Consider the following 27,353-nt stretch of genomic DNA (forward strand, 5'->3'; position numbering starts at 1 on the left):
CAGGTCAAGATGATACCACTGGGATTCTAAACAGACCGTCTGCTGAGCAGGTGGGTTTCTATACAAAGATTACCAAAAAAAGAGAAATACTACTCAAACAAAAAGAAGGAATACTGTCATGGTCGGCTGTGTGGCAGGCAGGATGAGGACCCAATCGCAAAACTCACGGACTCAAGGGATGAACTCAAAAGGCAGCTTTATTGCTGACAAGATGACAGGAAAATACAAAACTTAAACTGGGCACAATAAACTAATACTTGGAGAGAGACACAGGGAAATCCACGCAGCATGAGGGAGACTACGACACAGAACTGAGGGAGACGCAGACATAAATACACAGAGGGTTAACGAGGGAAGTGGGAGCACACGGGGAACACAGGTGACACTGATAATCATAACAAGACACGGCAGGAGTGAACACAACATGACGCATACTGACGAGAGACTGTCAAAGTAAAACAGGAAGTACAGAGGTTCAGACAGGAGGAGAGAGCACGGGGAGAACACAGACATAACAGGCTGGGGAAAACATGGAATAAAACACGAAAGGGGACAAGGGTTCATGAATACATAGAGGGGCACACAGGGGGTGAGAGTCACAAAGGGAAAGCACACAGGGAACCACATAACAGGGCAACTCAGGAAACAGAACCTAAACAGGGAACTGAATACAAAAATACAAGAGAACTAAGAATACTGGGCCAACACGGCCCAGGACCATGACAAATACAGATTTAAATCTGCAACTACACAGTGCACACATACACTTTTCTTCTTTTTGCTTGAACAAGAAAAGCGAAAAAGAATATAAACACTCATAAAAATGATTTAATATAAGGACTTTCAAGCCAGCTAAGTGATTTCTATAAAATCCGTCAAAAATAAAACTGTGGTATGTCTTTTAATCATAAATATGGTCAGTAGTAACTGTTTTTAATATGTGCACTGCACATTCGAAACTATTTTTTCAATCTCTATAAATCATCATCGATAAACTCAGAGGTCCCTTTTCCCAAAGAACTTTTTGAAGACAGACTTGTTGCGTGGCCGCGGCAGGCTCACGTAGCTCCTCAGAGCTGCGTCCTGATATTTGTCCTGCTCCCACCCAGCCAAAGCCAGCAGTGGAGGCTCAGAGCTTCTGCTTGCTGATGCGCTGTCTGTTGACTTGTCTCCCACCACCAGAGTCACACAGTAGTTGGAGCCTGTTTCCAGGCCTTTGCCTCCAGGGGTGCGCAACATGGGTTTGATCTTTTGGTAAGTTGCTGCAAAAAACACCAAACAGAAAACATTAGAAGACAAAAAGAAATAACACAGATATTATAGATTATAAATGCTAAAATGTATTTTACTAGTTGCATACTAACATGAAGTAAAGGAGTGGGAGCGACGCTTGCTACTTAGCCAGTCCTGACCGCTGCATAAAGGGGAGTGGGGAGAGGAAGAGGCGTTGTCTTTGAAGCCTCCAGAGAGTCTGTGAGTCATCATCTGCTTTAAGCTGCCTTTATCAACATCTAGGAAGGGCCAGAGAGAACATTAAAAATAGGACTAAAGTGACAGAGGAGCGAGGAAAAGCAAAACCCTTTATTGTATTAACACCAGTCTTAGTTATGTTGTTTTAATATGCAAGTAGACAATACTTTAGCTCCCCCTAGTGGTACCAACTGTACCTGCAACAACCATTCACTAGTTCTTTGGTTATCCAAAGCCGTGAAATTAAATCTTTTATACTACATTAGCTGATAAAATCATTGCACTTAAAATAAATCAAATGTAAATTGTACGTAAAACAATAAGTAACAGAGTGCATCCTCTAACCACCAGCCCAGTGGGACTAATCAGAAGCCGGCGGTGGAGAATGGGGTCTATTTTATTCTGTATTGCCGTGTGCGAAAGTGGGGCAGAGGTATTTGTTAAACTGGTCCCAGATAAATGCAGCTTTTGTCTGCACAGCAGAGGCTCTCACCGCAGCAGCCCGCATCTGAGGATGAGATTAAATGTTCATCCAAACGCTTGAAGTGACTCTGTGTCATGTGATTTAACTCTCTGGTGAGGACAACAATTTCTTTGGTCTGGGTGGTACCCGGTGGGTTGTGCCTGGGAAACAGTTGGGTGACATCATGTTGAGAGGAACAGTGGCAACCGTCTGGATCATGACATCCAAAACAGAAGGGGGGCTTTCTGTGGACAAAAGAATTGCAAGCTATTATTTTACAGAAATTAATATCAAAGATTTTGTGTAATTCAAATTATATGAAAGCATCTTACAAGGAACTGGGGAGATCTTCATTAAAAGGGACACCTAATATTGAAGACCTACACACTGTCTGACCTTTAAAAACACACACAAATGAATTAGAATAATAATACTGAACATTAATTCAGTGTGAGCTGTGAAATAACTAGTTTACCTGTGCTTGCTTGTATCTTCATCATCCATTTCTTCATCATAAAGCGTGAAGATGCATTAAGCAGATATTCAGACCCATCACGGAGCCTAAAGATCAGAAAACACGATTTTTACCGTTCCAGCTGCTGGAAAGGCATCACTGCCTTTAAATCAGTATATTTCTATTAAACAGCAGCTGCTACAATCTGACCTTAATCGAAAGCAGTTGGGTTTTTTGGTGTATTCTGGGAAAGGTAAACACTCTGCTCCCATGAGGTTCAGTGGCAGGCCACATGCAGAACTCTGCAGCACAACACAGTGTAATCATCAGTGACCACATTCTATTTACTTCAATTATTAATCCTCACTTTTCTCTTGGGCTCCTTTTGTCGTGATTTCTTGGCTTACCCTCAGAGTCTCCTTTCTATCCTGGTAGAAGCACAAGGTGTGTCTATATAGGACAGCGTGGTAGGAGTTCCAACCTCTGGAGGGTGCCTGTGAAAATAAGATAAGAGTGGGTAGTGCTGACTGCACGCTTTACATTTGCTGACTGTGCTGGCTTAAACATTTCTTACTTTCTTCCCTCCCAGCTGCAGCTTGTGCTTCCTCTCAAGCATCCCCTCCATAGACTGCAGCTCAGGTTTTCCACTCTGAAGGGAAGTGAATTAATTCAAAAAAATCAATGAAAAAAGAAAACTCATAGAAGAGCCCAGATTTCCATTACAGACTGCAGTAACACTCACTGAGGTGAAACAGTGCCACCCTGAGGCCACATGCTCCTCAGGTTTCTCCAAGTCCTCTTGGCTCTGTGAGGCTTTCCTTTGCTGACAGATCCCATCCAAACCCATATGAACTGACAGGAGACTCACTGACGGGTCCTGTTCAGGGTGAGAAGATATAACTTTTTAATGTAGCTATACTGCCTTGAATACCTACAATGCAACTGGGGTGAGAGCAGTATACATGCACACAGTAACTACACATAATGTGCAAGCCATATTGACATACGAAAGTATATAAAGTATATGCCATGTTTCTACTACATCTACTACCATAAAATCTACTATCCTGCCTAGCACTAAGTCTCTAGAACTGCATATACTTCTGCTTTGATTTACTTTGGCTTTGAATTCATTTGTCTTTGTCTTTTCTTTTACATAATGAAAAAGTAATTAAATCTATTCCGTTAAAAACTGTTGACACACTTGTCTGTCTGACCACCCACCACAATGTGTGAGAAAAAATTCTTTTTGTAATTTCAGTATAATCTCAGTCATGTGGGATCATCACACCCTGACCTCACCTTCAAGCAACCTGTGTGCTCGTCTGCCTCCGCCCCCACCTTTGCCTTCTCTACCTCCTCTTCCTCCTCCTCATCCTCTTTGTACTGATAAATGTATCTCTGATTGTCCCCTACATCAGGTAGCTTCACTGGATCTGAAGCAGTCTCGTTCACTGTCACTGAAGTTTTGCTGGCTGGCTCCCTGTTAGGAAAAGCTGCCCAGGACCTTCTGTCTCCTATAGACAGTGGAGGAAGGTGATCTTTGGGACTCTGGCCCTTTTCATAACCCAGCAGGTTCTGAATGTGGGTGGGCAGTTTGAATTCAGCCACAAGAAGGTTGGGTGCCGAGGCAGTGACGAGGTTTCTGTAGAGCACAGTCGGGGTTGTATCTGAAGGTGTCTTTTTGGCTTTGTCTAAAGGTTCCTCATTGGGCTGGTACATGATGTCTGAGCAAATGCTCTGCCTGTAGTTAGTAGTCTGGTTCCAGATGTCCTCTAGCTCTTCCTCCTCTTCCTCAAACTGCTGGTGATCAAGGTGGACAGGCTCTGTTTCTATCACTGTTGAGCGTGAAGGTGGACCTGTTGAATCATTTTCTCTTATTTTAGTGCACTCTGTACCTCCCACTTCAAGAGATATAAGCTTCCTCACCACTCCTTTAGGCTGCATGCTATCAGAACGTGGAGCATCATCTTTGCAAAGCTTGAGACTGCTGGAGGTGGAGATGCCAGAGTCCACAGAGTCCTGTCGAACACTCTTTGTTGACTTCAGATTGACTCTCATGAAGGAAGCTTGGCTTGACTGAAGTCCAGGACTCTCTTCATGAAAACTGTGGGGTCTTGCACATTTGTGGTACTGATGTCCATTTAAGTCTCTAATGAGTGTATGAACACTAAGACACTCGTGTTTATGTATAGCTGTAGTGGAGGTGGAGGTTTGGTTCACATAAATATGCAACTGTGAAGGCTGGACAGTCCCATCCTTCTCAGCTGTGCTGGTTTTAATCTCTGACAATGTTTTGTCCCACTCCTGTTTTTCCTCCTCACAAAGAGCCACCTGGGTTTTAGATAAATCATTACATTGTACAGTCTGATCCTCATCTTCCTCCACAGAAGGAGAAGGTGGAGGTTGTAAACCGCTGTCCACACCAGGAAGATGTTTCCCAAGAGATGTAGATAGCTGTGTCTCAGCAAAGCTGCTTTCAGCTGAAGTGTCATGCGTGACAGTGGGAGTGGGTCTAGTCTGTCTGAAAGAGCTCAGGAATGTTTGTTTGTGCGAGTGAGGGTCTGGATCAGTCCCGGCTACTTTTTTTGATTCTGGAGGGGCAATAGTAATGATGTCCTGAATGCTGGGAATGAGATTCATATCTTTAGGTAGATCAAAACTCAATACAGAACCCAAGGAGAGGAACCTGCAGTGGCTTTTCACCTGACCTGCTGTGGGTGTAGTGGTGGGTCCTGCTGAAACAGCATATGGAGTAATGCTGTATTCCCCTGAACACTCTGTATCAATGTCCTTCAGCAAAGGATTCTTCATATAGGCAATGGCTTCTACTCCATCCCCATTCTTCTTCTTCCTTCGACGTTCCTTCAGTGGCCATGTATGTGTGTCGTATGTGATTGTCTCAGAGGTACAATGAGGCATCCCATCTGTTTGCTCCTCAACTCCCATGATTTTCTGGATAGTGTGTCTACGCGCGTCTCTCTTCCTCTTCCGCTTCTTGCCCATTCTCTTGATGCTGCTGAAGATGGAGCTGCCTCCGTTCCCTGTCGTGTTGTGGAAAGTTACGTTGGTTCCCTGAAGTGCAGGTGCTGAGGAGGATGGCAAAGAGGAGGATGGCAAGAAAGTCGGGGAGGCTGAGGCTGTGGAGCGGCTTTTTTGGCGGGGCAAGGTGATGCTCTCATACACAGGGGCCGCAGCCAGGTTGTTATCCTTGACATGCAAGTAGGTACTTACCTATTAAAAAGAGAAAAAAGTATATTAGGTATGTGTGGAAGCTCTTATATTAGTGAGATTACTGTACTAAAAATGGTTAACCATAGACTCATGCGTGCTGCAGGCTGAAGCCTTGCAGCCCTCTGTGAGAACAAGAGCTGTTTTATGTGTTACAGATGGACGATGACATGAGAGCAAAATTGACTAAGACAATGATCGCACACATCCAAGAATACAACGGATTCAGGAATGCATGAATCTGACACAACAATGTAAATGTATTAAAAAATTATCGAAGACAAAAACATTAGATGTAAGGACAAAGAACATGAACATTATTGCAACTGCACACTTACAGGACTTAATCAGAATCATATGTGGCTTCACATGCCGTCATACGCAGCTGTAATGTCTTGACCTTTCAACTCTGTGACTAATCTCTTGTTTCTGTGGAAACCCCAGACGATAAATCATGGTGTGCAGTCTGGGGGCTTTTCTTCAAAGTTCAGCAACAGTTCTCTGTCTAATGACTGAACCTCTGCTGGCACTTGAGAGAGCACTCATGCTGCGAGTCATTTTGGAGCATGATTTTCATATGAAGAGAGGATGAGGTCACTGCTTTCAAACAACTTTAGCACAGCCGCGCAGTCAAACACGACCAGGTTTATATCAGGCTTGTAGTGAAATGACAGCAAAGAAGAGAGAGCTTCTGTCAACGTTCACTGTAGGTAGAAGACTGATTGTGCTCTTCTTACTCATCACCCTCATTCTGTCTCTGTCAGCAAATCTTTTCAGTTTTAAATCCTGGCTCATTTAACAAGTTGTGGCCCAAAGAAGTTTAACAGTAAGAAAAAGCTCAGGTTTTATTGTGTGATTTTCTGGTGGGAACTTAACAATTCATCTGAGTTTATACAAGATGAGCTGAAAAGGCACGATGACTGCTGACAGATTACTGCAAAGACAGACTTGCCAAAATACACAGATTTGTTTTCAGTGCATCAAGATTACTGAGATCATTCCTCTTGCTTTTAAGGCTGGAATGCATGATGGAGAGCAAAACTGCTTTAAATATGGTAGTGAATACTGCAAAGATAACAGTTTATTTTCGGTGTAAATTCCCAAGAAATGTAAATCAACTGAAAAACTTTTTATACACAGATTTTGTACAACTTGTGGTTTGGGGTGTATTGTTATAAATCTATTGCAAGCATTAAAGTAAATTATAAAAGTTACGTAAATACAATATTTTTTTCCTGAAAACAGAACATTATTGTTCACCTATTGAATGTCAGGTAGATCACTTTATTCATTACGTTTATATTTTTACAAATGGATTGTAAAAGTAGCACCTTTCTTTTCACATCCCATTAAAAATCATAACAGAAAGGACTACATTAAAAACAGAATTTATTTGGTTTTAGATTTTCATTTACGACTCTAGTTAAGTGGGGAAACTCTGAGTTTTAATAGTAAAACAGTTTGTTTTCTTTTCTCACTTTTCTCATGTTAACTATAAATTTTCCAGCCACAGCGACTTTGGAGATGGTGTCAGTATGAATATGATAGCACCTCGGCCTGACTTATTTCCCGTTACTCTTATGTCTCACTTACAGCGAAGGAAACAAGCCAGGGAAGCTGCAGACTGGCTGTGTCTTGTAACAGATTAGTAGAGCATGCTCCCTTAAGAAAAGAGCTACACACGGCATGCAGTCCCAGTACACTTCGAGATGCAGCATGCAATGCCAGTTCACACCGCGCAGTTTACCTCATTTGCACTCTGCCGATAAATCTTTCTCTTTCGCTTTAAACTACCCAAAGTATTTTCCAAAAGCCCCTGGCAGCGCCTCCAAAAGTTTTTATAGGCAGAAGATTGAGGCACAGTGGGCTGAGGGAGAAAACGGGGAAAAAGGAAGATGTGAAGGCCAAAGGAGAGAGGGGAATGAACAGCAAGACAGTCAAGAAGGGAGATCCCATGCAGTGTGGTTTCAGGGAATGCGTGTTACTGCATTAACCTTCAGGAACAGTAACAAATATCATCTGTTTCAGTGCTTCTGGGAGAGAAGTGAATGTGGGCATTAATAGTGACGCCCCATATTACTGTGCAGCTGCTTATAGTGTGAAATGATGAGTGCGTCTCTCACCCTGTGGACAGGCTCAGAGGTCTCCTCCACTACCTCTTTTGTCCCAGCAGGCAGGTCAAGTACCTGAACCTGGCTGTCCCCTGTGTTACCAAAGCTAAGGATGAGGTTGACTGTTCCCCCTACAGGAGGGCTGCTGCCCTCTTTAAGCACCAGCACGTTGGCTTTAGGAGGATCATCCTGGGGTCCAATGCTGTTCATGATCTCATACCCATCTTCTGATGGCTCTTCTTTATGTTTCTCAGCATGACTGGGCACCAAACACAATGGCTGGCTATTTCTTGCCTTTGTTGTGTCTTCAGTAGGGGTGACAACTGGGGATTGATGAGAATGGAAGGGCTCTGGCTCAGGAGCTGAATTCTATGTATCATGGAAAGAGAACATAAAAACACAATGGTTTAGAAACACTTTGAACTACAAATATTTGTCATTTTATATTACAATTTCCACTTGTCAAAAACATACATGCACTGGTGCTATATTGTTCTCCCCAGCCTTCATTCACTCATTCTGTCTCTACAGTAAGTGTCCCTCTGCTCATTTACCTCTGTTGATGGCGGGCCCATTGTCGCCTCAAAGTAAATGTTGTCCTGTGAAGGTTCCTGTCTGCTCTTCTTGTGGAGCCACTGTTGCTTTTGAGCCCTCCAGTGTACCAAGATCCACCCGAGCATACTCCTCAGTTCCTCCATACGCTCTCTTACCTGTAAGACATTAGAGTTCGTAAAGTAGAACCAAATAAAAACAAAAATATATTCAAAGAAAGTCACGTGTGAAACCCTGCTCACCATTTGTGTGAGGTGGTGCTCCTTGTCTAAAAGATTTTTGCCTGTGGCGGCCAGCTCATCAAACTCCTCAAACTTTTGCTCAATTTGCATATCCAGCTCTGCAACCAGTGATGTCTGCCCGTCTTTCCCAAAATGCAAGGTGGTATCTGAGAAAATGCATGACCTGGTGTCTTCTGTCCATGAGCTATTCAGAGATCAGGTTGGGGTGGGAGGTAGTGGAGGAGACAAGCAACAGGGCTGTGAGAAAAACCATACATTCACAAAGCATGAGAATGACCAGGCTCTCCCTGGTAGGACAGACATTCATTGCCCTGTCACACTCAGCCCAGGAAACTTGCTCTGACCTTCTCAGCACATCTTAAATTATACACTTCCCCAGGGACCTGTGCTTGACAATGAGAACATCCTGTTCTTTCCTTGATAGATGTTGTAAGGGGCAGATGTTCTCACAAAAGTTGATTACGAAATAACTTGAGGCCCAGAAAAGGGTCACAACATCCTCACGCCCTGCTTACATCATGGCAAGGTAGCTCCTGAAGAAGTCCTGGAGCTGCGCAAACTCTTTCAGACGTGATTTGTTCTCTGTCACGCTCTTTCCCAGCTCGTTCCAGGCCTGCAGTGTAGCCTGAATTTTTGCATCTAGTACGTGCACTCTCTCTGGGCACAGATCCTTCAGTCGAGAAGCCTGGTCCTGCAACTCCTTTACCTCCTCCCTGATGATTTCGTAGTCAGTCTGTGGAGAATCACAGTAAGAATCTATCATCTCCCATCAAATCCACTCACTCAAACAGCCTGTACCAATTGTATCTCTGACTATGACCTCATCTCCATAGCTTAATGCATATTATTCAGTTAGAGGCCCATATGGTCTACATATGGGCTGCCACGCTATAGCTAGCTTGCAGTCGGAATTTTTTTGTCCTCCTTTTGACGAGGCAGTAATTAATAGTGTTGAGGGTTCTCTGGGACCACTACTTCATAACGTTTCTCAGCTACAGTAAGCCACAAGAACACTGAGTTGTAGATGCTTGTCTGCTGACGGCACAGTTATTTCAGTTTGGGAGATTAGGTCATTTCTGCTTTTCAAAGGTATCAAGTACAGACAGCTGTGTGTGTGTGTGATAAACATAACACTGCCCAGAAAATGACTCACACAGAACTTTACCATCCCCAACTTCACATCTCCAACCCTGTGAACCGTGGACACTCATACACACCCTACCAGATTTGCTCATAAACACACACATACACTTTGAGAGCTAACACAACAGTGACTCATGCAAGCACAAATAAATATCCCACGGGAATAACAAACTTTTGCTTGCTCTATGTAGCTTGCTCATAGCACAAAGGAGAAAAGGCAGGCTTTTTTTTGTTGTTGTTGTGAAAAAATATGTCACAACAGGAAACAGACTGTGGAACAATGTGTTGGAGGTGACTATAAGACAGTCGGGGTTGGGGGGACTTCCCTTTTTTTAAATACACAGGGCAAACTGTCCATAATCCAACATCAGTGTAATGGAATACTGGACTGCATTACCAGAAATGAATCATTTCAGATGTTTACAGCATAATCACAACATGTGCCGGCATCTTTCTCTCACCTCCAGGTGGTCCTGCTCCTCCCGCAGAGCCTCTAGGCCACAGCGATCTGGCTCACACTGGATGGCCATGTCTGTCTCCTTCTCCAGGATGTCCAGGCTCAGATCCTTGCTGAAGCACACGCACTCCTCCACGCGCACTGCCAGGCTGGCATGCTGGCGATGCACCAAGTCATCATGAGTACTCATAGGATGTTATTAAGTCATTATACTTCAGTGTACATTATTTGTTTTCCAATGAGAGCCACATTGCAAATTAGTTTAAAATGGTGTCATGGATTCCCCTCCAGCCATCTGCGTATGTGCTTTTTTCAAATGTGTACTTTTTTTTTTTTTTTCTTAAACCAAGAGTAAATTGAAATAACACAAAAAAACACATGTGAGGGGGAGTGGTGGCCTGTCTTGGGCCTATTAACTCATTCACTGCCATTGTGTGTGTGATATATATATATATCTAAAATCTCCTCTTCTTACCTTGCTCATCAGCTCCTGGATAGCCTGGTCGTGGCTTTGTGACCGACCTCTTTCTCTCACTGTGTCATTCAGCATCTCTACAGCCTCTCGTAGCTCTTCCACGGGGTCTCCCATGGTTTCTAACAGAGGCTCACCACTGCCGCTGTTCTGAAGTGTCAGCAAAGTAGGAGCTGGGGAATTTTCACTGTGGAGAGGCTGTTAGGTACAAAAAGAGTTACTATTCATTTGCCAAGTTCAACTGAATTAAAATGGTAGTAATGTGAATGAGAAAAAGTAGTAGTGCATTGCAATACTGCCACTCCTGAATTTATAATTTAATCTAAAAATTCTTATACTATATTATTTTGATTAATTCATAGAACACTGTCAACAGTTTTGATAAGGACTGCTTTTAGTTTAAAGCTGTTGTAGAGTTCATAAAATGGATTTATATTGTGTTTGCAGTGTGGCTGTAACTCAGGTGGTGGAGCAGGTCACATACTAATGGGAAGGTTGGTGGTTTGATCCCCGTCTGCTCCAGTCTGTTGCTCTCCAATAAATCCCTCAGAGTTTGAATGTGTATGAATGTTAGATAAAAGCACCTACATAGAAAGAGCTTAGAAAAAAGTGCTTGTGCGAATGAGTGAATGAGGGAATTTGTGTAAAGTGCTTTGAGTGCTCAGATAGAGTAGAAAAGTATATTTAAGAACCAGCGTACTTACCATTTAAACTACAGATTTTCAGGTAGAATGCAAAATTTGACAACAAACTAAAGCTACCTGTAATGCTAAAACTGGCTACACATGCACAACAATATATTTTTTTTATTAAAACTTTTTACAAGCGTATCCTTTAAATGCCACTATTGAAAAATTTACCTACCTGCCCTAATCTGTACTGACTGCCACTGAGATCCTGGCTTTCCTCCAGCTCCACACGTTCCAGGAACTCGGTCAGCATGCGCGTGTCCTGCAGCTCAGAGCTCTGCTGGGTCAGGGCACTCTGGACACGGTGGTACCTGGGAAACACAAACACCAGCAGGGATGTTATAACCAAAAGTTACACCTAAATTGTAAACCACATCTACATATACAACCTTGCATCCTTCAGCAGAACCACATTACAGAGACCGCAAGCATCTTACTAGGTAACTCGTACTGTGCTAGAGCACTGCTTATGTTATCATATATCATGTGTCACATAAACATATCCTGTACTTTAGTGCACTGAGGTACCTCCACTGTGCAGAGTTTATATAGGAAATGGTAAAGGGATCTTTTTGAAAGGGTATTTTTCCAGAATAAATGACCCTTACATTGCTTGTGTGCACTGTTAAATAATGACATCATAACAAGTGTCTTTCAGCTGCTTAGCGAGAGCCTCCTGCATCAACAGGACCTCAGACTACACAAGTGGCCATCCCTACCCCATCTAACACCCCCACCCTGGAAACACTTAAACTGAGACCTTTCCACATCTGTATTTTCTTTGGTCAGCTTGGTGTTCTTTACAGAGTCTGAACTTCTGTTTATAGACACAGGTATGTTGGGTAAACCAGCCAGCATCATAAGTTTTAGTGAGAGTCCATGGCAACAACCTGTCTTTCAAGGGCCAACCAAAAAGAGAGGCGTCATCTTGCAAACACGGAATGGGTGACTGACACACACTGACAAGCTGTGGGTGAAGTGCATGTCAAAACTCTGGGGTAGACCTCACTAAGTGCTGCATGAATCACAAATGAATAAACTTTGGCCGTGAAATGATGAGCACATGGAGAGATATTTTTGCCAACTTAGAGAAAAATCTATGGATATATTTATATATATATTTGTGGTTTATGGGGTGAAACTGTTTGTCTTAAATAAGAACTGAGGAGCTTTATGAACAAACTCTTCCATGTTGGATTACAAACATGGCAAGCCCAAACCTGTGACCTCTTGGAAACACTGACTTCCTTTATTTCCTGACCACAGTGATGAGAAAAAACACCAGAGTCTCATTGCTCAGATCCATAACATGAACTTTCCATGATGACAAATATCAAAGGGCTACCCTTGACCTATCTTTCTAACATACTTTTTCTCCACCTCCTCCATGCGTGCCGGTAGCCCTCGTGTACGTGGGTGGCTGTGACTATGAAGGCGGTCCACCTCCTGCCTCAGAGCACTGAGTTCCAGGCTACGGGATGCCACCTCTTTCTCCAGCAAACGGCTTTCCCTCTCAGCCATGCTCATTGTTTCAGGGTCACCGGCTAAGACAGATTCCTTCATGGAAAGCTCCACAGACTCCAGCCAGGCCTCCAAGCTGCCAAGGGCCTGGAGCACTTTCACAACCTGTACAGAACAGACATGGAGAGGTTGGGGGAGTGCAATTTATGTCTCATGTTATAGAAGTTTTCCTGCTTTAATTTCAAGGTGATTTAATGCACAGTTTAAACTACCAAAGGCACTGTTCAAAGACAACAATAATACGTGGAAGTAGTTGCTAAGACTTACATGACTCATGGTTTCCAACTAGGTCATCAATCTGGATTTGCAGCCTCTTTCCAAGTCATAATCAAATTATATCTGAGCACATTTTATATTCCTTGGATTAGCCTTCATAAAATGTTGTGACTACATCTCAACAACTCAGCCAATTAAGGTGATAAAGTAAACAAGTTTCTAACCATGAGTGCATGCATACAGCTCAGGATCTGGCTGAACAGAAAGCTTTTAGTAGGGATAAAAAGGATCCAGGATAATTTGTCATAATCATAAATTTCAACAGAGAAGAGAGAACAGCCTGTGAACTATTTTCTTTTCTTTAAAAAAAAAAAAAAAAGAATGTTACCCTAAAACCCAGCTCTTCTGAGGCCTGGAGAAAGACAGCATTCCTTTGGTGTCTCTTCCTCAGTTCTTCCCACAGGACTTCCAGCTGGCCAAGGAACTCCTCGATCTTTGTGCTTCCCGGGTGCTGTGCCCGGACCAGCCCGTGGCCCTCCTAAGGAAGGTTCATTAAAGTGATGAAAGAAAATTATGAATAAGAAATGAAGTGGATTTTATATTGTAACTATAGACTAATCTAAAGCTTTGGGTAAGTAAAGTTGTCTCAGACGTGATGTCAGCTCATTGATTAATAAACCAGACCTGCCAAGAAACCCAAGTTGCAAAACGTGGGGAGATTTTTTTAAAGGAATTCATTCAGTGCTTTATTTCAAGAGAAACTGTGAATGTGACAGTGGGCTTCAGTTTACCTTTTTGACCACCTCTATCCTGGCTCGGTTGTTAAGGATTTCCTGCTCAACGGTTTGCTGACACCTCTTTGCTGCTTCCAGCCCCTCAAAACTGGCTATTGAACACACCTGTGTAGCCATGGACACGTTGTCTTTGAGCCATGACAAAGTCTGAGATGGAAAAAAAGCAAAGAGAGTAATGAGGAACAGTTTACACATATGATTTAGCTGCTGAGGCTACAGGAAACCACATAAACAACTTCTAAGTGATAGATATGAGTTAATGCAAAAATACATGGCCATATTGCGGAGTACAAATGCTATGCTGACAATTAACAGCAATCACTTCTGATGTTGAAGGCACAGTCCTTACTGCCAGCTAACCTGTTTTTGTACTTTTAATTGTATGTGTGGAGCATGGAAACAGTTTTGCAAATTGATTTCTATTGTCGGGAGAATAGTGGGTGTGACTGGCAGGGGAAGTAGTCACCTTGTCAGCAGACACAGTGAACCTCTGAAGCTGTATGTGAAGCTGTGGGTGGCCTGGAGAGGGGGTGGCAATCTTGGGTTCTGTTCTGGGATTCCTGCTGCAAAGAAAACATAGACTCCAATTATGACTTACATAAAGACCTTTCATTATGTAAGATGGCGAGAGAAGCCAGGCAGAAACGTCACCTTTCCCCCTTCAATTGATTTCCGACGATAGCATCATCAATGCAGACAGGGCTGTCTCTCATTGGTAAAGAGGTGTGGTTCACTGATTGCTGCTCCTGGCTTTGGCAGCTCTGTGTTCGTCTACCACTCCCACCGTCAGCAGTACTCTGTGGACAAAGGAGTAGGAAAATCCAAAAGATCAGCAACATGGTGTGTGAGTAATGCTTGGCCTTTGCTGAATTAATGCTGACAGGATGATTAAACGTCTCAGAAAAGAGGATTTCATGCTGTGAACAGTCACTAGACAATGAGGCGTTGCTGTAGCTCAGTACTAATGTGAATGTTACAATGTGGCTGGACGCTGGACAACATGGACAGCTGCCCGGAGTTTCTCCTGTAAATGACACAAAACATACTCACAAAGGTTCGCTATTTTTAGTGAAACAGCCCAGACCAGTCTCAGAGTAGAAGCTATTTCTGTTTGACAGCATCAAACTTTTTCAATACTAAAGATGGCAAGAAAGGTTTAAAAATGTGAAATTACAAAATGAATGAGCACAACGTTACTAACATATGTTAAACCACTCTGATCATAAAAAGAGCCATTGTAGATAGAAATATAACCCTCAAACTCCCATGCCCCTGCTCCCATTTAAAGCAGCAGTGTTGTTTCAGCTTTAGACAGTGATTTCCATGGTCATCCACCCCGACTCTGTTGAGAACTCTGGAGTTTTTAGAAAGGTCAATGCCACAGCGATCAACCTTGTCTATGGGCAGAAATATATTAAAGACGTCAACAGCCACTAAGCTACTTTTACAACCATATGAGTATTTTAAAGGTTGGCCAAAGGGCTCTACTGAAGAGTTTCCAATGAGAGCCACAAGTATCTGGACTGCTACATTGGGCTATCCTGAGTGCAGGTCTTTTACCTTCTTCATCCTGCTGCGAGCAGCTGTGTACTACAACAACATATTTTCTTTTAAACTGATGTTTTCATAATTATGTATATGTATGTATACAAATATTTAATTCAAGTGTTTTAGGCTGTTTTTTATTGCTTTATTCGGTAATTACTTCTTGATGTTGGTGCTGTTTCTAACTATACAGTGCTATACATGTAAGTTTTTGATTGCTTCTCTTAACTAAACCAGATGATATATACTGAATATGAAATTATAAAGTTATGGAAGCACTTAGCAATGTGCCATAGCAATTATACAAAAAATACAAAAAATCCATTTATAACAGTGTTTTATGGAGGGCCCTTAATTTAATCATATTATTTTCTGACTGGGCTTATAGAAAAAGTGAGGCAGGGAGCAAAGAAAAGTGTCGCCTCCAAAATTATGCAAAGTGCAGTAAATTGTAGGGGTCTAACATCATTTACCAACATGCCAGTCATTTTATAGGCCAGGCTGAGTTTCATAGAGGCAAATTATAGGCCCATTTATGTGCTAAAGCAGTAGAGCTAAAAACCTCGTGTCAAAGAATTTATAATCATTGCTAAGGTCTCCTCTGCAGACAGGCATTTGCTTCTGTCTTTCATTTTTGCAGGGCACTCCACTGTAAACATGTCGTGTCGTTTCACTTTGGCAGAATATCAGCTACAGAAAAAATAGCCGTTTAACAATTTGGTATGTCATATTTAATGGTATTCTGTGCTTTACCATCTTATCCAATCATTTACCATTTCAGCATACTGTTCACTCTTCCTTCCTATCCCTTTTCTGCTGATCTCCTCTCACCCTGTGTGTCTTTCTGTAGTGTGCTATGATGTCAGCCAAGAACTATCACTTAGCAGCAGACCCATCTGGTCTCCAGCAGTAGCATCTGGCTACAATTAGCCAGAGAAACAGATGATAGCCATGTTTACCTTCAGAAACAAGAGGCTATATACGGCTAAAACAGACATGGATGCATATATTGAAGCACGTATAGACACTAAAACCTTTACAGCTAATTGACTGAATTATTGCAACAGAGAGAATAAATACATTGTGTATGTGCACATGAACACATATGCAAATGTGCAAATAATTCACAGTCACTATTAACCTAAAGATCCATGTAACTGCGTCATTGCACCCTTAAAAGTAATGGGCTCAATTCCATACACTAGGGTGCTGTGAAACTATGTGACAAATTACTCTTACTGTTTTAACAGGTACCTGTGCTTGTGCTTAGCACTGCGTTTGGCCTTTAAGGCTCCAAGCTTTTTCATGGAGTGTCTTTTTAACCCTTCCATAAAACAGTGACAAGTAAAGCTCCCATAGTCAGTGTACCCAGGCAACTACTAACTCCTAGTGCAATAAAGACCATTCTAACCATTCACTCAAGGTCGTCCTGCATGCCATGGCAACAAGATCAGTGTTTGTAGAGCAACAACTGAGTCAGGTTTGCTGCCCTGATGGGCTCCTGTCACAGATGGTGAGATGCGAGAAAACATGAGTAGAGAAATTTACTGAAATAGTAACATGAGAAGAATGGAAAGAATGAAGTTTGCTTTCTCAAGCATCTGTACTTTCTGGCTTGACAAAGTTAGGACATGGGCCCAGCAGGGATCAGAAGTGCTCAAGGTCAGCGATACAAGAACAGCTTTGCTCTAGGCTAAACTCAAACAGCCACTGTAATCAAAGAAATGTAATGCGCTAAGTTTAAAGAGTAAATATTCACATAATTACTGGTTTTAACCACACTTACATTTCTGGATAATCAGACTTTCTGTCAGGTTTATGGGCAGTGCGGTAACTATAGGAGGACCCGCGAGTTCAATAAAGTTCCTGTAGGCCTCCAAGACAAGGAATGTCAAGTCCAAGGAATAAACATACTCTCTAGAATATTCACCCTGGACTGAACTATGGACCCTCTGTTAATATAGTATTAATTCAATGACTGTACTTTTGTTAGAATGGTTGAAAGCCAAGATATTTTTCTACCATGAAGTGAAATTTTGGAGGGAAAGGCTTATTTGCTCTGGCGCACTGTTCAACCATGTTGTGCAGTCAAGGCTTGACATTTTTCATGGAAACTTATGTAATTCTTGTGCCAGCACAAATAACACCTCTAAAAGCTCTTCCTGTGTCTCCTACAGGGCAATATTTGCAACATTTGAAGACTGGGGCTCTTGTTAGATGATACAGAAGGTGATTGGCAAAAAATAGAAAACACAGTTACATATTGCTTTTTTTCTCTATAGCACTGATTTAAGCACAAAATTGGTATTTTTGCAAACCATCTTATCACGGAATTCTCCAAAACTGGGACATCCGATGATATAATTAAGTAGAGGGAAGATGGAAAACAGTATTTTGGGTGCCAAGAGTAGAAGCCACTGCTTTACAGCACATCTGTCAAATTCTATTTTGGAAAACTGTGCTTTAGCTGTATATCAGGCAGTTTCCAAACCAAAGGACGAAGTGCGTCACTTTCTGAGGCCACAGATTTTGTAGGACTGAATGGGGCTGGTGTCATCTTTTGCCAGCACTGATGGAGTTGTTCTCTCCTACTTGGGAACCACAATGTGGTTTCTCCAGTATTACAGTGAAATACAAAAGCTACTTACAGCACAGCCTTTCAGATGATTCTTCTCCTCCTTCACCTCCTTTCCCATGATACAATTTGCCTCCATTCCCATGTTGCACTGGGGTTCTTGGGCCAGTGTCAGGAGGTCAGAATCTTCCCTGGTGAAAGTGGAGCCAGAGAGAGAGAGCGTGGTCTTGTCACTCCTGCAGGGTGAGCAGACCAGGAGGTTACTGTAGTACTGACAGCAGGGCTTCAGAGGCCAGCGATTCTTTCCAATTATGGCTCTGAAGTTTCATGCCAGTGTTTGTGTTGTTTGATTAAAATAGTCTTGAAAAGCAGCTGATAAGAGACGGCATGATGTAATATTTGGATCTAAAGATAGGCTACTAACATGAGAAAGTTTTTGCACATGGATGTCAGAAGCTCTGACTCGCACAATTTACAAATTTTGCAATATTATGATTATAATCATTATTATTATGATTATTTCACCAAATGGAGTAATCCATCTGTTTAACCTAATGGCCTTCTGATACAAAAATTGGGAACTTGAAACAAAATATCAATGATTTTGGTTGTAGTCATTAATTTGATACAGCTTCTAGCACCCTAATCAGTCTAAGGATGCAAAAGTCTGGATAGTTAATAAAAAGAAAAAAAAGTCTGGCTACATAGTGCTTGTAGTTACAGTAACAATAAATGTATTTTACACATTCTATAAAAAAAAAACTAAATATGCTTGTAAAGAAGTTCTACTCAGATTTAGCAGACTGTTTCAGATGACATCAGGATTTTAATAGTAAGAGGTGAACAAACCACGTTTTCAACTTGCAGTTTTGCCAATACATTATTCATGTTGTACACCTCTCCAAATTCCAAATCAGCACAGAAAACTTCATATTCTAAACTGAGAGGTAAATGGTAAATGATAATCTGTGTGCTAACTGGTCAACAGACACGGCAGACTTTTTCTTTGCTTGTAATTTTTCACAGATTTAAACCAAAATTAGACGCGGATAATCAGAATGAAGAGAAAACTCTTCAGGCAGAGCTCATTTTCATTTGGAAAACTGTTTGGTTCTCCCAGTGCATACGTCTGACGTCAGTAACAGTAGGGTAATGACAGAAAAAACAAAGTTCTAACTCACTGGGTAGTTGTAAAGGACCAATTATTGAGTGAAATGGTCCACATATTTAAGGCCACCAAAGTTGTTAGGGTATCCTTGGCCTGTTGGCGTACCTGAAAAGCTTCTGAAGAAGTGCCCAGCAATCCTTCACCTCACTCTGCTTCCGTGTGACACTGGCAGCCAGGGTGGGACGGAGATTCGACAGCTGGGATACACTCACATCAAGCATCTACCACACACAGGCCTGCAGGTTAGGTAGAGAAGGCTTCTGCAACACACTTTCAAGATCTGACAAAGCAGTGCTGCTTTAAGTGAAAAGACACAGCTTACCATGATCTGACTGGCGATCTCACGCATTTCTCTATCTCCAAAGCTGTCCACGTCTTTCAATACAGACATGTTTTTCCTCTAAAAGAAGGGACACTGTGAGTGGAAGAGCCTCTCAGATCTAATATATGATAATATAATTAGGTTTTCAGGAAGTTTTACCATGCTGTTTATAGCAAATAATATATTATCAGCCTGCTGGTAAAATGAGGACACTTCCAGGGCCAGATGAAGATTTTCATGGTAGTTTTTCAGATGCGACTGCATCTTCAGCCACCTACACAAACAGCAGACAGCAGCATAGAGAAACTCAGTCTTCAATTAATCTTTAGATTGGAGGTGTTTCATGCAATTTTTCAGTCAAATGTAAGTGACAAACATTTTATTGATGTGTTTCCTCCTGCTGGATATGTTTTTGCTATCTGTCTTCCCTTGTTTCTCCAGTTTCAGTGCCAAGTTGTTGATTTCCTCATGGAGATTTCTGTGTAGCTGCTCATCCTGCAGGGGAACAGGAGAACACAATCCAACTATGACCTCAGCTGTCTTTACCATACACTGATGGAGACAAATTACAGGCAGCCATAGATAAATTACTGGAAAACCTCTACAAAACTGTAAAGGAAGCTATTAACATATGGAAATGCATATATTTTTACCACAGGAATGTTGTTTATAACACTTTTATCAGTGTTCGGGTAATTATTAGTAGTAGCTCACCTGTTTCAGATCTAAAATTCTTCTAGTCAACTGCATTTTGTCAACATTTTCCCCCAGGACATTCACCAGACACTGTTCCTCTTCCTGCTGGCACACATAAAAGTCAGTGTTTATAGCCCCCATTAGTTAGGAACCCAACCATTATTTTTTTTTCAGAGGCACCAGGATTAAACCACATTACCTCTGCTACCAAGCAAGATGCTAAACAGAAATAGCCTTCAGCATGCAGTGAGGAACTCTGAACTTGATACTAAGGGACAGAGGAAAGGATGAGTGGAACGTAATGGAGAATACGTCTCCTAGGGTGGATGTTTTATAGACTTCATAACCAGCATCCTCCATTACAATCCCACAGGTCCATTATCAATCATCAGTTCCCTTGTGCCAGACACGGACATGAACAGAGAGATAAACATAGGCCTAAAATGAATTAGATGATTGCTTTTTGATAATGACAGGCAGATGTTTTACACCGGTGAACATACACAAACCAGAGATGTCTTCAGGATACTGAGCTAATTTCCTGTATTGGAAAGTGCTGTTTTTGTGACTAATATCTTGACAAATGTTGATTGGAGCTGCCTGTAGACTCAGATTTGCCTCTGGGCCAACTGTTTTGCCATAATTGTTGAAGTTGGAGAGCATTATTAACTGCTGTTTTTTAATATGTGGATTGCCTGCTTTGATAAATACGAAGGGGAAAGAGAAATGTAGGGAGATTACAAAGGTGATGTGAACAGGATAAGAAAAATGAAACATGTTCAGGAATTAACAGTGAAATACAAAACATTGCAAAAAAAAAGAAAAAGAAAACGTAAATTACATTTTACCCTGTTGGTGTTGAATTTAAGAAAATAAGACATATTGAAGGAAATACCTGCATCGTAAAGACAACCAATATTACAAAATACTTTGAGTTTACCCAGTAACCCACAAATTTTAGTTGTATGTAGTATAAAAGTAGAGAAAGACTGATATGTTCCTTACCTTCTCTTTAATCCATGCCTCCAGCTTGTCCACCTTTTTGTTGAATTCCTGCAGGTTCTTGGCTCCTCCTAGGGCCCTCATCTGATTTGCAGCCATCTGTTTGAGGGTCTGCCACTGGTCCCTGAGCTGACTGAGCTGCTTCTTTACCAAATCAGATGTGGGATTCAGTTTACAGATCAGCTGCTCACCCATCTTTTAAAACACACAGAAACACAAAGACATTGTTCATTTGAATTGTCACCCAGAGCAGAGGCAACACATCTGTCATTCGTGTTTTGGATATACTCCTGAAAACTCTCAGAGTTCTGCTTCTGCCCTTGCCGGCCTGTCTGCCGAGCAATGTTAATTATGACCAATGCACAATTTCCAAACATTTCTCCTGTGGGAGAAAGTATAAACTGGCTTGACAGAGTCGCCTGGAATACTGAGGTTTCCTCTTTTCTCTTGCCTGGAAGTGCCTACCATTATGTTATGTGTTATATGATTTGACAGGCTCTTTTAACACCAAACGCAGTGATTAATGGTTACATTCAGATGCCCATTATGTGTTAAAAAGTTAAAATAAACATTTAATTTTGGACATAGGGTGCTCAGATGTGCTTGTTTTGGTAACTCTGTGATATTTCAGTTAGTGTCCAGTCTCATCTTGAATAACTTTCCCACCTGGTTGAGTTGAATCAGGGTGTTCTCAAAGTCTTTAAGATCTCTCTGAAGTATTTGTGAGGCGTCTTCCCAATCCTCCAGGGGGCAGCACTGAATATTACATCCGTCCTTCAAATCCTGTAGCTTGCCTTTGATCCACGCCTCAGCCTACATCCAAATTACAAACACAGGCAAAAATGTCTCAGTCATGCTTCACATTGTTATTCACTAATATGTTTGCTGACCTGAATCTGAGAGTGTGTGAGACTGCTTTACACACTTCATGCTGGTTTAGGGAGCATGTATTCAGTGCTGTTTGGCCAAATTTTCACAACAATTTGGTGATTTTTGTGACAGTGACAAAGTACAGACATGACAAAAACTGATTTTGGACCCATAAAAGTGACGCAATGCTTCCTTGTACATGTGAAAATTAATGGTGAAGACTGATTTGTACATTTGGACCAACAGTATATTCTATTTTTTTCTTTTGCAGCGAGTCATTTCACACCTTAAGCTGATCTAGAGCTTGGATTGTGAGATATCATCTGCATGAAAGTACACTAGACAAAAGCAGTCATCATTTTACATATCTAGCAAAGACCGAATTTTTTTCCCCCCGTCTTATTGTAATACAGCATACAGCACATCAAGCACATCAAGACCAGCTCTTTGTTCTCCAGTGTCATGTTATACAGAGCAGAAGTTTCTCTTGGCAAGGGCCTCGACTCCATTGCATAAGACTGTCTTGCAGAGCAGCCTTTTCTGGCAGCCTTCTGTATGGAGTGAGAAGGCCAAACCAGGTGGCCAAAATCAGAAAGCGTTGGAAAGTACGTGTTTGTTTTCTGCAAAGAACACAGCATGGAAGTCAGTGGCCCGCCTAAGTTACAAAAACTAATAAATCAGCTCAGGTTCTTCTACTTGTCAGACTGATCCGGACTTTTCTTTTTTTCACAGCGCTGCTTTTGTGTACGTCAACTGACAGTTACACACACAAATAAGTCATCATACCTTGACATTACATCAGAGCATTATTTCCCAAGGAATTCGGTGCGACTGACATTGAATAATAAACTCTGTAGCAACTCCACTTTAAAATCAATGAAACATCAAGACCGCACATGACACATCCACCAAACAGCTTTTTGCTCTAGATTAAAATATGATGTCACTGCTCCCCAGAGGAGCAAGTCATTAACTTTACAAGGCCCCCAGGGTAACGGGCGTATTTCTGGTTTCAACAGAAGGAAAAGAGCTTGACAAAACAGGCCTGCCCCTATCTTCTCACACTGGCTCCCATGGCATTATAATGACCTCATACAGGAAGTCTATGATTCCCTTGTTTCTTCCTGTCCACTCTGCACAACAATGGTCTGTTCAAGTCATACAGTTGGGCCTTAGTCTAGCCACAAAGAATAGAAGGACTGCAGTTTAAAAAAAATATGGCCACATAAATAAACATTGCAGTTAATACATAACAAATTTTAAAATAAATATAAAAAGTTGAAAGAAATCTGATTTTGGAATTTATAGAGAAAACAAGGACAGTTGATTGACAGTTATAAAATATCTATTAACGGGCCACATTTTTTACCTCTTTCGTAATGCAACTTGGCCCAGAGAACATTGTGGGGGTTGAAGTTTCTCTATTTCTCTATCTTGAAAATGAAATGGTGAAAGGCAAGATATGTTGCAGAGCAGCCTGGGAGACAGATGGCTCTACACAAAGTCCTGCTGCACCATGTTGTGACCCGCTCCGATCCCCTAGCTCGAACCATCGGGGGCCATTAAAAGTCTCTCCCTGGAAGGCTCACTTCCACTTTGACAGAAATGTAATACTATAATAATACATTTTCATCAGCAATAGCAGTCAACCAAATCGCTGTAAAACAGGCAGGTCCCCAGGTACCTAAACTTCCACTTTTATAAAGCCAATTGTCAAAAACCGTGAACATACAAAAGCATCCTCCACTGTGTCCAATGGGTCTAGTAAGCTTGTTAATGTGCTACAAAGCTTTTAACACATACATACATCATATTCAAATGTAATTCTTTTTTTTTTCTCGCCTATCACTTGGATGGTTGCTCGACAGAGGTCTGATGGCAAAGCCAACTGCTGGACAAAAATGTCCCTCAGCCGAACTCGCTGAAAAATGTCCTTGTGTGTGCTGGGGTAAACGCAGCAGTGAGATAACACAACCAGTTGTGCTGCTTGGCTGAGTCTCTCTGAGCAATAGGCGTGAAGAGATGGAGCCAAACAATGATCTCATCCCCAAATAATTGCTTGTGGCGGTTTCCCCTCCCTCTCTTCCCTCAGCCGAACACAGCTCATACAGTTCTTAGGGACAAAATAAGAATCAGTACATATTTTGTTCTCCTCTGAGGGTCATACAACAGGCAATTTCCTTTCTGATTTTAACTGAACAGCATAACATGTTTCTTTTGGGATCAGCCCACTGTAGCTTGTGGTCTTTGTAGCATTTATAGATTAAAACAGATTCTGATTAATTAACTGTAAAATAAGAGGCTGCAAATTTACGAGAAGCTCCATAGAAAAAGTATCTCTTCAAATCTTTCCTTATTTATTAGACATTAGAAACAGACGGAGAGCAGGAAAATAAAGCTTGTATGTCAAAGAGTGAAAAACAAATGATAAACCCACTGAAATACCACGAGGAGCTACTGATGCTAATACGCTGGTATGCCTTCCTCGTGTTACCTGCAGTACTTCCTTGCTGAAGAGTGAGTTGCGCTGAGTGAAGCAGTCACTTGGAGGTGTAACAGCTGCCGACCCTTCAATCGGTGTGCGTGGATGGCTTTCTTTCCTCTGAGGCTCATCCTCCTGCGGTTCAGGTACTGATATCTGTGTGAGCATGCAACACAGAGAAAGTGTTGAAAACACAAGAGCAGTTTGTCTCCAACGTAAACCTTTTTTTTTAAACAGATAAAACCATACACCAGATGATGATTGCTTCTGACAAACCTTTAAGAAAGAGGCACAGCTCTCCAGCAATATCACTTCACAATCAGAGGATGTCTAAGTGTCCGCTTACGTTGATTATACCTATGTTCGCCATCCAGGCACATTAGAAACACATGGCAGACTGGCCCCAAGGTCTCTCTTAACAAAAACCTACTGTCAGCACCACGTAGGATGAAATGAACACGACTGGCACAAGTTCACTAATGGACAAGCATTCCTGCTGGTCCCCAATCAGGAAACATCTGGGCACAAGAGGGAAGCAGGAACAGGCAGATCCTCCAATGTTTTTCAGGCTTATGTGTAAACATGTCATCTTTAAAGAGCCTTGACAGATCACGTTCGCTCATTATTACCTGCACAGGTACAGGCACCAAAGCCACTTTATCTCTTGTAATAAGAACATTTTGACAACGTGGATGAATAATACATGAGCAGAGTAAACTCAAAGTATTGTTGTGGTAACAAAATAGGAAATTATGTGAAAAATTACTCCTTGTTTTGTTCTTGAAGGGGAATTAAGGCCATGGCAGTCTGTGTATTATTACAACCAGCCTCCACAAGTACTTCAGCTAGCCTTTTCTTTTGTTAACATCTACTCCTGACTTCATGTTTTCCAGTGGGCCCTGCCTCTGCAAGCTCTGCTGTTAACACAGCACTTCATCCGCAAGACGCAATGACTTCAGCTTGGAACCGGCCAAATCCAGCAGCCCACTAGCTTTACACAACATCCTACAAATATACTTTTAGTGTTTATTTGTTCTGTATAACGTGTCTTAAATACACGACAGCAAAATCAAGAGGAAACAACGAGTATTCTGGGTAGCATTCAACCAAAACACACTGTTCTTATAACTGGTTTTCCACCCCTGTGTCACTTAGCTTTAAATTTATAATATAAAAGCAGCTAGCTATAAAGAAACCCCCAACAAGGGCTAGCTTTCCTTTAGTCTAAATAAAACACTAAAGACAGCTGCTCACAGTAGCACAGTAAGTAATAACAAAATATTTTAGCCTCAAAATTCCACTTCTTTTACCACTTCTTTTACTCTAAAACATGTCTTTTAAATAATGCTAACTATTTGACATTAATTTAGCAGTTAGCTTGCATCTTACCTGTTGTAGGGATTTCTCTCTGTTCGCTTTCGGTCTGGTTTGTCCCTGCATGGGCTGAAATTCATCGCTGCTCTCTTTTTTGAGTAAAACCTAAAATATTAGGATAAAATATGCAACCGGGAGGGACGAGAAATGTCAATAATGAATGAAAAAAAAAGAAAGAAAGCTAGACAAAAATGAACGCTGGTAATTAACGTTTTACACGATGTGAAAGCGCACGTGCTTGTGACTAATTCCAACAGGCCTTTTCGGTTGGAGCTAGTAAAACAAATATATCTTCGATTAACAGCCATTTCTTTAATAACTTTCTGTTTTTAAAAGATCATGTTTAGATCATTTTCATATTCTACTGGAAATGTTATAATTAAAGCAGAACAGTGTTGGAAAACTGGCCTCTTCAAGTTTAAGGTTAATTATTTTGAAACTCTTTAAAATAGCCAATTTATCAAATATCCTTTATGTAACTAAAGGTATGCTACACATATATTTGACAAAAAATATTTATCTATATTTAGACTTTTTTTTTTTACCTTAACAACAGTTTTAATGCACTGCCATATTTTTTGAGTCATATTTTTTCTTTATTGTTAGAATTCTATGTGTGCATGCAGTCTTGTACCTTAAATTGAGAAGTGGGCTTATTCTCACAGCTCACACCCACTATCCTTGGCAGATGTACTTCTGATGTGCTGCTGATGTTGTTGTTGTTATTGTTGTTTTCAGATGTGCACCGTGTAATTGCAGGCTCTGCTGTCATCTTGTTCTCTGGCCTGTCTTTGTTCCCAGAGATTGTGATCTTCTTTATTGATCTGGAGACAGCAGAGGCAGAGGCAACATTCTGGTTCAGCTGGTCCTCCGCTGCCATCCGGTCTTGGTTGTGTTTCACGGGGGCTACCTGCTTGACAATCGGCGAGACGAGACAGGGTCCATGTGCACACACCTGTGATCCACTGAGGTAGAGCGAGTTCAGATTGTGCTGCAGCACACAGTTATCCAGAGTCTCGCCAGGCAGATAACTCTGTGTAAAATCCTGACATTTTGCCACAGCAGGAGCTGACAGCCTTGTCCCAATGGTAAAGGGCTGCACCTTCCTCACAATACTCTCAGACATGACTAGTGTCCCAATAAGAAAACAAAAACAAAACAAAATTGCTTAGGTCCAAATGAGCTCTGAAAAAAAGTCTGTTTCATCCCTTTGTGCGCTCTCCTGACTAAACAGTTGTCCAGTCTCAGTTCAGCAGTCAAGTGGAGGGTGGAACCGAAAGTGGAGAGAGGGAGAGAGAGAGCTCAATTCTCCACCTTCTTGTGCATGTTGAGAATGCACAGCACACAGCCCAGGATGGCTTCCTTGGACTCCTGGGATCGAACACGGTCCCAGATGTGGCGCAGTGCTGTTCCAAGGTGCGTAGCTCCTGTTGAGAGGATTCTCCTGAGATATTGTGCCACTGAGCCTACCAGTCTGCTACTGAGGAGCCTGATAACCAGGGAC

The 27,353-nt window shown here is 41.7% G+C and overlaps 1 protein-coding gene across 5 annotated transcripts; it reads right to left on the reverse strand.

Moving 5' to 3' along the window:
• Positions 1 to 179: 179 nt before the first annotated feature.
• On the reverse strand, positions 180 to 27,149 carry mymx (myomixer). Of its 5 annotated transcripts, none has more exons than XM_004559719.4 (34): positions 26,484 to 27,149; positions 25,865 to 25,954; positions 24,488 to 24,631; positions 21,790 to 21,936; positions 21,127 to 21,318; positions 20,140 to 20,223; positions 19,802 to 19,920; positions 19,585 to 19,699; positions 19,426 to 19,503; positions 19,209 to 19,324; positions 18,009 to 18,171; positions 14,467 to 14,612; positions 14,282 to 14,378; positions 13,813 to 13,962; positions 13,410 to 13,559; positions 12,654 to 12,910; positions 11,460 to 11,595; positions 10,599 to 10,793; positions 10,128 to 10,280; positions 9,039 to 9,256; positions 8,524 to 8,707; positions 8,284 to 8,439; positions 7,742 to 8,098; positions 7,366 to 7,485; positions 3,690 to 5,621; positions 3,130 to 3,264; positions 2,962 to 3,036; positions 2,795 to 2,881; positions 2,598 to 2,689; positions 2,409 to 2,494; positions 2,266 to 2,329; positions 1,964 to 2,178; positions 1,365 to 1,511; positions 180 to 1,262 (listed from the first exon to the last, which is right to left on the reverse strand). In XM_004559719.4, the coding sequence occupies exons 1-34, from the start codon at positions 26,973 to 26,975 to the stop codon at positions 997 to 999; spliced, it is 7,158 nt and encodes a 2,385-aa protein (XP_004559776.1). In that variant the 5' UTR covers positions 26,976 to 27,149; the 3' UTR covers positions 180 to 996. The 5 variants fall into 5 exon arrangements, with proteins under 5 accessions (XP_004559776.1, XP_014265491.1, XP_004559775.1 ...); XM_014410005.3 differs by having other exon boundaries at positions 14,282 to 14,375; positions 20,140 to 20,226; XM_004559718.4 differs by having other exon boundaries at positions 20,140 to 20,226.
• Positions 27,150 to 27,353: the final 204 nt, after the last annotated feature.

This window comes from Maylandia zebra, linkage group LG13 (assembly GCF_041146795.1).
Source record: "Maylandia zebra isolate NMK-2024a linkage group LG13, Mzebra_GT3a, whole genome shotgun sequence".
NCBI lineage: Eukaryota > Metazoa > Chordata > Actinopteri > Cichliformes > Cichlidae > Maylandia > Maylandia zebra.